At 52.2% G+C, this 10,352-nt stretch overlaps 1 protein-coding gene across 2 annotated transcripts; it reads right to left on the reverse strand.

Moving 5' to 3' along the window:
• Nucleotides 1–556: 556 nt before the first annotated feature.
• Nucleotides 557–9,966, reverse strand: C5AR1 (complement C5a receptor 1). Of its 2 annotated transcripts, XM_060651582.3 has the most exons (3): nt 9,846–9,966; nt 9,466–9,568; nt 557–2,339 (listed from the first exon to the last, which is right to left on the reverse strand). In XM_060651582.3, the coding sequence occupies exon 3, from the start codon at nt 2,277–2,279 to the stop codon at nt 1,287–1,289; it is 993 nt and encodes a 330-aa protein (XP_060507565.3). In that variant the 5' UTR covers nt 2,280–2,339; nt 9,466–9,568; nt 9,846–9,966; the 3' UTR covers nt 557–1,286. The 2 variants fall into 2 exon arrangements, with proteins under 2 accessions (XP_060507565.3, XP_060507564.3); XM_060651581.3 differs by lacking the exon at nt 9,466–9,568.
• Between the last annotated feature and the right edge of the window lie 386 nt (nt 9,967–10,352).

Genomic DNA, 10,352 nt, shown 5'->3' on the forward strand with positions numbered 1-10,352 from the left:
GGGGGAGGGGCACAGAGAGAGGGAGGCACAGAATCCGAAGCAGGTTCCAGGCTCCCAGCTGTCAGCACAGAGCCCGACACGGGGCTTGAACTCACAAACTAGGAGATCATGACCTGAGCGCAAGTCAGACGCTTAACCCACGGAGCCACCCAGGCGCCCCTATGTTCATCATTCAAGCGCAGCAGACTAGTTTTTTCAAAAGTCAAAAGGTTACACGCTGAATGAGTCCATTGATATAACGTTCCTGGAAAGGACCGAATTGAAGATGAGAGTGAAAAACCGTGGTGGCCAGGGGCCGGAGACCCCGCTGGGAGGGTGGAGGGCAGTCGGTGGGGGGTGGGGGCTGGAAAAGGGCATCATGGGGGATCCGGTGGTGACGAAAATATCCTGCACCTCGAGTATATCGGTGTCGACATCCTGGTCGTGATCTTGTAATGTTTTGCAAGGTGTTCCCATAGCGAAATAGGTCAAGGGCACAGAAGATCCCTCTATATTATCACTCACAGCCAGCTACACGTGAGTCCGCAGTGATAACCAAAATTTAAAGTTTCTTGAGTTTTTTTTTTCTTTTTTCTTTTTATTTATTTTGAGAAATGCAATCCAAACAGCAGTTTACAAAGTAAAACGTCAAATTCCCGCGTGACCTCCTTCCCCCCTGGAGGTGCCCAACCCATGTTTCTTAACCTCCCCTTACGGCAAGCTTCCCACACACTTGCTTCTGACCGGGACCATCTAACCTCTTTTTTACTTAAAGCATTTACAAAAAAAAAAAAAAAAAAAAAAAAACCAATTGAGTAACATTTTAACCTACTGTACTTTAAATCGACACACTTAGTTGGGCTTTTTTTTTATGTTTATTTTATTTGGGGGGGGGAAGAGGGAAAGAGCGTGAGCAGGGGAGGGGCAGGGAGAGAGGGAGACACCGAATCCGAAACAGGCTCCAGGCTCCGAGCTGTCCGCCCAGAGCCCGACTCGGGGCTCGAACTCACGAACCGGGAGCTCGTGAACCTGAGCCGAAGTCGGACGCTCAAGCGACTGAGCCGCGCAGGCGCCCTTCACTCTTCTGCAAAGGCTGAGACGTTCCCATCTGTCTTCTGTGTATCGAATGTGTCCTAGTCACAACAAGCTCCACGCGCACGCGCAGACAGAGAGCTGTTTGGCGGGAGGGGGCAGGGTTGCTCCCGGGAACACGGTTTCACCAAGGTCACGGTTACCGTGAGCCCAGAGACACCGCACGGGTGGGAAGGCGGGGGGCGCCGAGCAGAGGGCGGCCGGGAGCGCGCCCCTCACACCGCCTGGCTCTTCTGGGCTGGGGTGTCCGCCGTGGAGAGGGTGTAGGACTTGCTGTCCCGGGACACGGACTCCTCGGTCAACACGTTCCGGAGCCTGGCGGGGAGGGACTTGAGGAAGCGGGCGTGGAAGCCCCGAGCCGCCGCCACGTAGATGACGGGATTTATGCAGCAGTTGACGTAAGCGAAGGCGATGCACAGGGCGTCCAAAGCCGACACGTTCTTGAAGGTTCTCGAGTGCGGGTGGAACAGGGCCAGCATTATCCCCGTCACCTGGTAGGGCAGCCAGAGCACAAAGAAGCTGGTCACCACCGCCGCCACCACCTTGACCGTCTTGGCGGAGCGCGTGGCGCTGCGGCTCCACGTCCGAATCAGGAGGAACGTGTAACAGATTCCGAGCGTGACCAGCGGCCACAGGAAGCCCACCACCAGCCGCAGGATGGCCACGACCCTCTCGGTGACGAAACCGTCCCTCCCGTAATCCACGCCGCACAGCGTCTTGAACGGAAAGGCCTCCACCTGCACCACGCGATACATGAAGGACGGGATGGTCAGCAACAGGGCCAAGCCCCAGGCCACGCCGCAGGCCGCCCAGGCCAAGTGGGCCCCTCGGTAGTTCTGGCACCAGATGGGGTTAAACACCAGCAGGAAGCGGTCGGCGCTGATGGTGGCCAGGAGCAAGATGCTGGCGTACATGTTGAGCAGGATGAGGGAGGGCAGGACGCGGCAGGCCACGTCGCCATAGGGCCAGTGGCTGTGCTGGACGATGGATGTGAACAAGATGGGCAGCGCCAGGCAGGAGAGGAGGTCGGCCACCGCCAGGTTGAGAAACCAGATGGCGTTGATGTTTCGCCGGACCTCGAAGCCTGTCACCCACACCACCAGGCTGTTGCCCGGGACGCCCACCAGGAAGACCACCGCGAAGATTACCAGGGCAATCACATTCGGAGCAGACAGGGTGGGGGTTCTAGAAGACTTGTCCACTGGCATGTACGGGTCCACGGTCCAGCCATAATCAGGATACTCAGGGGTGCTGTAATTCAGGGAGTCCTGGGTGGGATGAGAGAAGCAAGAAGGGCCCATGAGAGCTATGCGGCTGGGAGCCCATCACACCTCTTCTTGGAGCCCCAGGTTTCTCCCCAGGGAAACGGGGATGTGGAGGGCCTAGACCCAGCGACAGGGTTACACCTGCCGCCCTGCCGCCTCCTGCTAAATTAATCCCTGGACATCCCCAGGATCCGGCAACCGAGCGGGCAAAACCTAGTCCTGCTGCCAACGTTGTGCTCACTGTCCGTTCTGACGGGACTGTACCCCGTGACACACAGCTGGTTCGCTCTTTTTTGAATTTTTTTTTATTGATTTTTTTTAATGTTTATTTATTTTTGAGACAGAGAGAGACAGAGCATGAACGGGGGAGGGGCAGAGAGCGAGGGAGACACAGAATCGGAAACGGGCTCCAGGCTCTGAGCGGTCAGCCCAGAGCCTGACGCGGGGCTCGAACTCACGGACCTTGAGATCATGACCTGAGCCGAAGTCGGCCACTTAACCGACTGAGCCACCCAGGCGCCCCTTGTTAGCTCTTTTTAACGCCGTCAACAAACTGAGATGATATCCCCAGGTGGCTACCCCACTGCCACCCATCACCCCCTTTTGCTGCCTCGCGCCAAGACAGCTCCGTGCTCTGTCTCCGAGTGGCTCCCCCCCCCCCCCCCGAGAAGGCAGGGATTCGGCCTGGTATTTAAGCAAGGAGAAAGGGGGAATCAAAAAAAAAAAAAAAAAAAAAAAACCCAAAACAAACAAAAAAAAACAACGACGCTCAGTCATCCAGGTAAATATGTGGATGCGATGTTTTAAAGAATCAAAATCAATGCCCGCCCCTCCCCCTCAAATCCATGGAGGGTGGGGGGGGCAAAACATCCAAACTGTAAATAAAGACAGGCTGCCGTCTTTGTTTGTTTCCTGCCCTTGCACGATTGTGCCTTGGGAACCGTCCAATCAGACCACAGTTCGCTTTCCCAGACAGGTGGGTGTCTGCAAATGGACACTGGTGTGTAAACGTATCGGGCAATTCCGGGGTTTTAGGGACAGTCACGCTGCTGGGGCTTATGAGGTTGTTTCTGTTGTGGGGCGGGGGCGGGGGGATTTGAGCAGAGCTTTATTTATTTGTCCTACTCGGTTCAAACTACCGGAGGGTATTTTGCGAAGGGTAGAGGGGCACACATGTGTCCTTTCGCTCCGGGTTCCCGGCTAGCTCAGCACGGCACTTAGGGGCCAGATCCCGACTGTCCTGCTTGAAGCCTGCCTGGGCCCTTGGAAGTTCCCTTACTGCTCCGTGCCTCGGTTTCTTTCCTGGTTGACCCGTACTCTTCTATCACCATTAGCTTAAGTCGTTTCAAAACCTCAGGGTCAGAGCAGAGAGAAAATATTGGGGGGGGGGGGGTGGCAAGATGAAGCATAAAAAATAGGAATAAGATACAGATTTTTGCCTCGCAAGAGGAAGGACAGAAGGATATAGAGAAAGATATAGGTGTCCAAGAACAAAGAGCGCCTTAGCACCCAGATTATGGTCTCTAATGACCCTCTGCCGTTCAAAGGGCCCAGGCTTGGGGTGCCCGGGGGGCTCAGTCAGTTAAGCGTCCAACTTCCACTCAGGTCATGAGCTCAAGGTTTGTGAGTTCAAGCCCCACATCGGCCTCTCTGCTGTCGGCGAAGAGCCCACGGCAAATCCTCTGTCCTCCTCTCTTTCTCTGCCCCTCCCCTGCTCATGCACTCTCTCCCTCTCTCTCTCTCAAAAATGACTAAACATTAAAAACAAAGATGAGCCAATTTGAGTATCTAATAATAATTGCTATGGAATGAAACACATTATTATGTAAAGATCTGTGAGCTCGAAATGACAGTAAAAACAAGCAAACCCAGCGGCACCTGGGTGGCTCAGTCAGTTAAGTGTCCGACTCTTGATTTCAGTTCAGGTCATGATCTTGTAGTTGGAAGGATCAACCCCCCCACTGAGCTCTGTGCTGATGACGCAAAGCCTGCTTGGGATGGTCTCTCTCCCTTTCTCTGCCCCTCCCCCACTCTCTCTCTGTCTCTCTGTCTCTCTCTCAAAATAAATAAATAAACATTAAAAAAAACAAAACCCAAGCAAACCCATTGGTCACCTTTTTATTCTGGAAAAGAAACAAATCAAGCACTTATCCTGCCATTTCTGCACAGGGTATATATATTTCAGGGAAATAAAGAGTTGATGTAGCAAAGTCTTCCTTTAGGAAAAAAAATCTAAGATGGGCGCCTGGGTGGCTCATCCAGAGAAGACAATTGGACACCCTGTTCTATCTGATGTGACGCATTAGAAAGGACACAGCACCGCCTGTGAAGTGATTCTGGCCCAATAAATGAATGGGGCTCCAATCAAGGTTCTAGATCAAGAACGACCAGTCCACAGGAAAAGCAGGGGACGGAGGAACATGATAACGCCACAGGGACAAGATCAGCCCAAGCAGACCGCAGAAAACTCTACAGGACAAATGGTACGGTCTGCTTCCTCCCACAAATAAATGACACTGTAAAAAAGAAAAAAAAGACAGAGAGAGAAGACGAAGAAATGCCATGGATTAAAGGAGATTTAGAGGCATCTCAAGCAAAGGTAATATGGAGACATTGTTTGGGTTTGGAGTGGAATAATCAAGCGGAAAATCAGACATTTTTGAGATAATGTGGGAAATGTAAAAATGGAGTGTTTGACGATAGTAAGGAATCGGTGCTAATTTTATTGAGGGTGATGTGGTATTGTGTTTATGTTTTTAAAAACCGAGGGGGAGGGGCGCCTGGGTGGCTGGGTCAGTTGAGCATCCGACTTGGGCTCAGGTCATGATCTCACTGTCTGTGTGCTCGAGCCCCGAGTCGGGCTCTGTGCTGACAGCTCGGAGCCTGGAGCCTGTTTCGGATTCTGTGTCTCCCTCTCTCTCTGCCCCTCCCGTGCTTGCCGCGCTCTGTCTCTCTCTCAAATATAAATAAAAACATTAAGAAAATAATAATAATAATAATAATAAAAAGAAGAAGAAGAAATAAACACCAAGGTATTTAAGAGCCAAAGGGTGTGATGCCTACAACTTACTCTCAAATGTTCAGGGGGGAAAAAAGATGATAGATAGACAGATGATAGACAGATGATTGACTGATAAAGCAAATCCGGAGAATCTGGGTGAAGAGCATTATGGGAGTTCTTTGTATCGCTCTTACCGTTTTTCCGTAAGCGTGAAAACATTTCAAAATAGAAAGCTCAACTTGTTGCAATATTTCTATTGGTAAATAGCCCCTGCGGGAGCCTTCCCCTTACCATCCCCCCCTCCCACACCCCTTCTTCCCATTTCCTTCTGGGACCCACCCAGCCCCCTCCTCCCTCCACTCCCCCACCCCTATCCCCAAGCTCCAGTTTAACTAAAGGGTTAATGCCAGGCCCAGCAGGAGGCTGTAGGGCACCTTTAGCAGGTGGTTAAACTCGTTGTGAGTGTTCCCTTTGGATGCAGCATTCAAAGCTAGTAGCTTTTGTGCTTCTGGTTCCACAGCTCCCAGGCCTCCTTGGCTACACAGTGACTCAGACTCCGAAAAGGGAGCGTCCCTACACGCCCCCACTCCCTGCTCCTCAGCTGACAAAGTGCCTTCCGGATGGCCATGACAGACGTGAGCTCACCGGGGGCCCTTTTCCTTTTGCTGATTTCATAAGGCCAGGGGAAAAAAAAAAAGAAAGTGCTGATTCGAACACCCTGTGGCTTCCAGGACCCTGCCAGGACCAGTGGCTGGGAAAAGCTTTGCCCCTGCAGCACCCCTACAAAGATGGGAAGTCACCAGAGGGTCCAGCAAGAGGGAAGGGGCTGGGTTAATGATGACGCATCCCGGCCCACAGAACACATCTGGGCCACTCTCCCAAAGAATGAGGAGTTTATGCTCTGATGTGGAAGGCGCTCCAAGAGCTAGGGTGATGGGTAAAACCCGGGACCGGAGGCGCCTGGCTGGCTCAGTTGATGGAGCCTGCACCTCTTGATCTCGGGGTCGTGGGTTCAAGCCCCACGTTGGGTGTAGAGATTGCTTAAAAATATGGGGGCGCCTGGGTGGCTCAGTCGGTTAAGCGTCCGACTTCGGCTCAGGTCATGATCCTGCGCGGTTTGTGGGTTTGAGCCCCGCGTCAGGCCCTGTGCTGACAGCTCAGAGCCTGGAAGCTGCTTCGGATTCTGGGCCTCCCTCTCTCTCTGCCCCTCCCTGCTCGTGCTCTGGCTTTCTCTCTCTCTCTCTCAAAAATAAGTAAACATTAAAAACAAAATTAAAAAAAAAAATACAAAAATCTTCTCTGGGAATGCAAGCTGGTGCAGCCACTCTGGAAAACAGTACGGAGGCTCCTCAAAAAACTAAAAATAGAACGACCCTACGGCCCAGCCATTGCACGACTAGGCATTTATCCAAGGGATACAGGGGTGCCGTTTCCAAGGGACACACGCACCCCCGTGTTTATAGCAGCGCTATCGACAAGAGCCAAAGTCTGGAAAGAGCCCAGATGTCCCTCGATGGATGAACGGATAAAGAAGATGCGGGATATATATGCAATGGAGTATTACTCGGCAATCAAAAAGAATGAAATCTTGCCATTGGCAACTACGTGGATGGAACTGGAAGGTATCATGCTAAGTGAAATTAGTCAGAGAGAGACAAATATCATGACTTCACTCCTATGAGGACTTTAAGAGACAAGACAGATGAACATAAGGGAAGGGAAGCAAAAATAATATAAAAACAGGGAGGGGGACCAAACAGAAGAGACTCATAAATCTGGAGAACAAACCGAGGGTTCCGGGAGGGGTTGGGGGAGGGGGGAGGGGCTAAATGGGGGAGGGGCATTAAGGAACCTACTCCCGAAATCAATGTTGCACTCTATGCTAACTAATTTGGATGTACATTTTTAAAAATTAAAAATAAAATTTAAAAAAAAATTTTTTTAAATGTGGAACACACGCACACACAAAAGAAAGTCTGATGCAACCGTGCAGATGGGGGGGCAGAGGGCGCTGGGGCAGGAAGAAAGACGCTCTGATGCACGGCAGAGGGAGAGTCTAGGTTGGTGTGCCTTTTGGCAATGTCTCTTAAAAGAGAAATTGCCCACGGACTTAGCATCTGCAGTTCTGGACACCCAGACTTGGGTCCAAAGATGTAACTTTGGTTTCAAAGACAAAACATAGCGGGGGTGTCTGGCTGGCTCAGTCGGTAGGGTGTGCGACTCTTGATCACGGGGTCGTGAGTTCAAGCCCCGCGTTGGGGGTGGAGATTGCAATAAAAAAAAAAATTTCATTTATTTTTTAAAAATTATTAACGTGTATTCATTTTTGAGAGACAGAGAGACACAGAGCGTGAGCAGGGGAGGGGCAGAGAGAGAGGGGGACCCCAGAAGCCGAAGCAGGCTCCAGGCTCTGAGCGGTCAGCACAGAGCCCCCCGCGGGGCTCGAACCCACGAACCGTGAGACCATGACCTGAGCCAAAGTCAGACGCTCAACCGACCGAGCCACCCAGGCGCCCCTAAATAATTTTTTTTAATAACATTGAATTTATTTTATCTTATTTTTAATTTTTTAACGTTTATTTATTTTTGAGACAGAGAGAGGACAGAGTATGAACAGGGGAGGGTCAGAGAGAGGGAGACACAGAATCTGAAACAGGCTCCAGGCTCTGAGCTGTCAGCACAGAGCCCGACGCGGGGCTCGAACTCACGGACCGTGAGATCATGACCTGAGCCAAAGTGGCCGCTCAACCGACTGAGCCACCCAGGCGCCGCTAATAACATTGAATTTAAAAAATAAAGACACGGGCGCCTGGGTGACTCAGTCAGTTAAGCGACCGACTCTTGATCTGGGCTCGGGTCATTGTCTCACGGTTCATGAGTTCAAGCCCCACATCGGGCTCCGTGCTGACAGTGTGGAGCCTGCTTGGGATTCTCTCTCCCTCCCTTTCTCTCTGCTCTTTCCTGCCTCTCTCTCTCTCTCTCTCCCTCTCTCTCTCAAAATAAATAAATAAACTTAATTAAAAAAAAATAAAGACAAAACATGGGAAACAACCTAAATCTCTATTGACAGGGGAGAGACCCTCCCAGGAGACTATCACACAGCTGACAAAAGGAAAGGACGAATCCCCTTGAAATATACACGGATGATAACTGTATCTTCCTCCTCGATGTAAATGTAAAGTGCATAGCACAGGGCCTGGCATACAGTAAGCGCTCAATAAATACCGGTTACTAATACTATACGTTACTCTAGGGGAAAAAAGCAAGCTGTAGGCCAATGCGCAGAACGTACGTCTGTTTGCAGGGGGAAGGAACGACAGACGTGCCACATGCAGTGAGCGCCTACTGTATACCATGCACGTAAGAGCTTTCTTTCCGTGTATCATTTAGTTCTTTCAGTGATCCTGTGGCGTAGGTTCTAGTTCTGTAGGATCGTCGGATTGTTCTCCCCATCTTCAAGGTAAAGAGAAGGAAGCCCAAGAAAGAGGAGTCTCCTCGTCTATTACACAGAAGAGACAGAACGTGAAGCTTATTTCAACTCGACCCCCATGTCAAACTACCCCCTACTCTATTCCCTACACCTCTGTTCTTGAGCACCTGTAGACTGTTTCTGGAAGGATCCAACACAGCGTGACAAGGAGTCTGAGGCTCTGGGCTGGGCGGGCAGAGTGACTTTTCACTGAATGCGCTTTGGTATTTGGGACCTTTTTGCGGCAAGAAGAAGCCGAAGCCAAAGGTCGGTCCGCTTCGCAAAGTCCTGTTGGCCCCAGCCAGGTCTCAAAAGTGGGGTGAGGCAATGCCAAGCCCCTCCTTGGTCAGCTAATGTGTCTTCCGTTTCCTCTTTCACCCAGATGAAGCAAGACCAGAACCTCTACCAAGGCAGGTACTAAATCACAGCCCTGCCTCTCTGGAGACCCAGCCCTGGGGGCACAGGGGGGTGGGGGACAGGGGAGGCGGGAGCCCTCCCAGAGCCTGGAGACCGGCTTCCTTTGACACTCACAGAACCCATGGGACAGCCTGGGTCTGCCACCCACCCATGAAGCACCCGGGCCATCTCTGCTCCTGCCTGGGCCTCAGTTTCCCCGTCTCTACAATTCAGAACATCTGAAAGTCCGGGTGAGTAACTACCTTGCTTCCGAGCTGGTTCTTTGCAGCCTCCCAGGGTTTGCTCCTGCCATTCCCGCCGCCAGAAAGACCCCTCCTGGATCTCTCCACTTGAGGAAGATGTCATCTAGCCAGATCCAACACTCGGATTTCCTGCCCCAGGGACCTTTCTGATCCCAGCCCCGAGGACCCGGGGATAATCCCTTGATGATCTTACTTTTTAGCTGTTTCCCAGCCCTGGAGAGTCTTGAGATGTGGGTCAGGGGAGAAGGGAGGAGACGGAGAACAGAGAGAGGCAGAGGCAGCGAGAAGGGGAGAGGTGGGGAGAGAGAGAGAGACCCAGCAAGGAGACAGAGAAGGGAGATGGTTCCTGAACCCCATGATCCTGCTGGGGGGGGACTCACCATATTCGGGTCTCCCGGGCTCCCCGCTGATCGAAGGTGTGTCCTGCCCACAGACTGTGGTTTTTAAGCCCCAAGGGAGGGTGCAAACAGCAGAAAGGAAATGACCAGTCTTTCCCCTCTGGGGTTCTCATTGGTCTGCGCACTGGGCACCCCAACTGGGGCAGCTTCCGTGGGGCATTACCCAGAGAGCTCTGAACACCTCCTTCCAGCCAGAGGAGGGAGGCTGGGCTCACAAAACTGAGGAAATTCCTGGCCTGACGAGGGTGGAACCCAGAGAGAAGAGACCCCTCCACCCTCCACCCAGATCTAGGCTCAGCCCCTCTCTTGGCCTTGGTTTCCCCATGTGGGACCTTCTAGGGCCTCGGGGAAGGTGCAGAAAAGCTCAGAGATCCAACTGGATCAAATCCCCCTGGGATCCTGGGGAGCAGGGATCGTGAGTGAGCCCCAGCCTCCCTGCCAGGTTGCTTTGAGGCCCAGAGAGGTCCGTGGAGGTGGCCCGGCTGTTAA

The sequence above is a fragment of the Panthera onca genome, chromosome E2 (assembly GCF_046562875.1).
Source record: "Panthera onca isolate mPanOnc1 chromosome E2, mPanOnc1 haplotype 2, whole genome shotgun sequence".
In the NCBI taxonomy this organism is placed as follows: Eukaryota; Metazoa; Chordata; class Mammalia; order Carnivora; family Felidae; genus Panthera; species Panthera onca.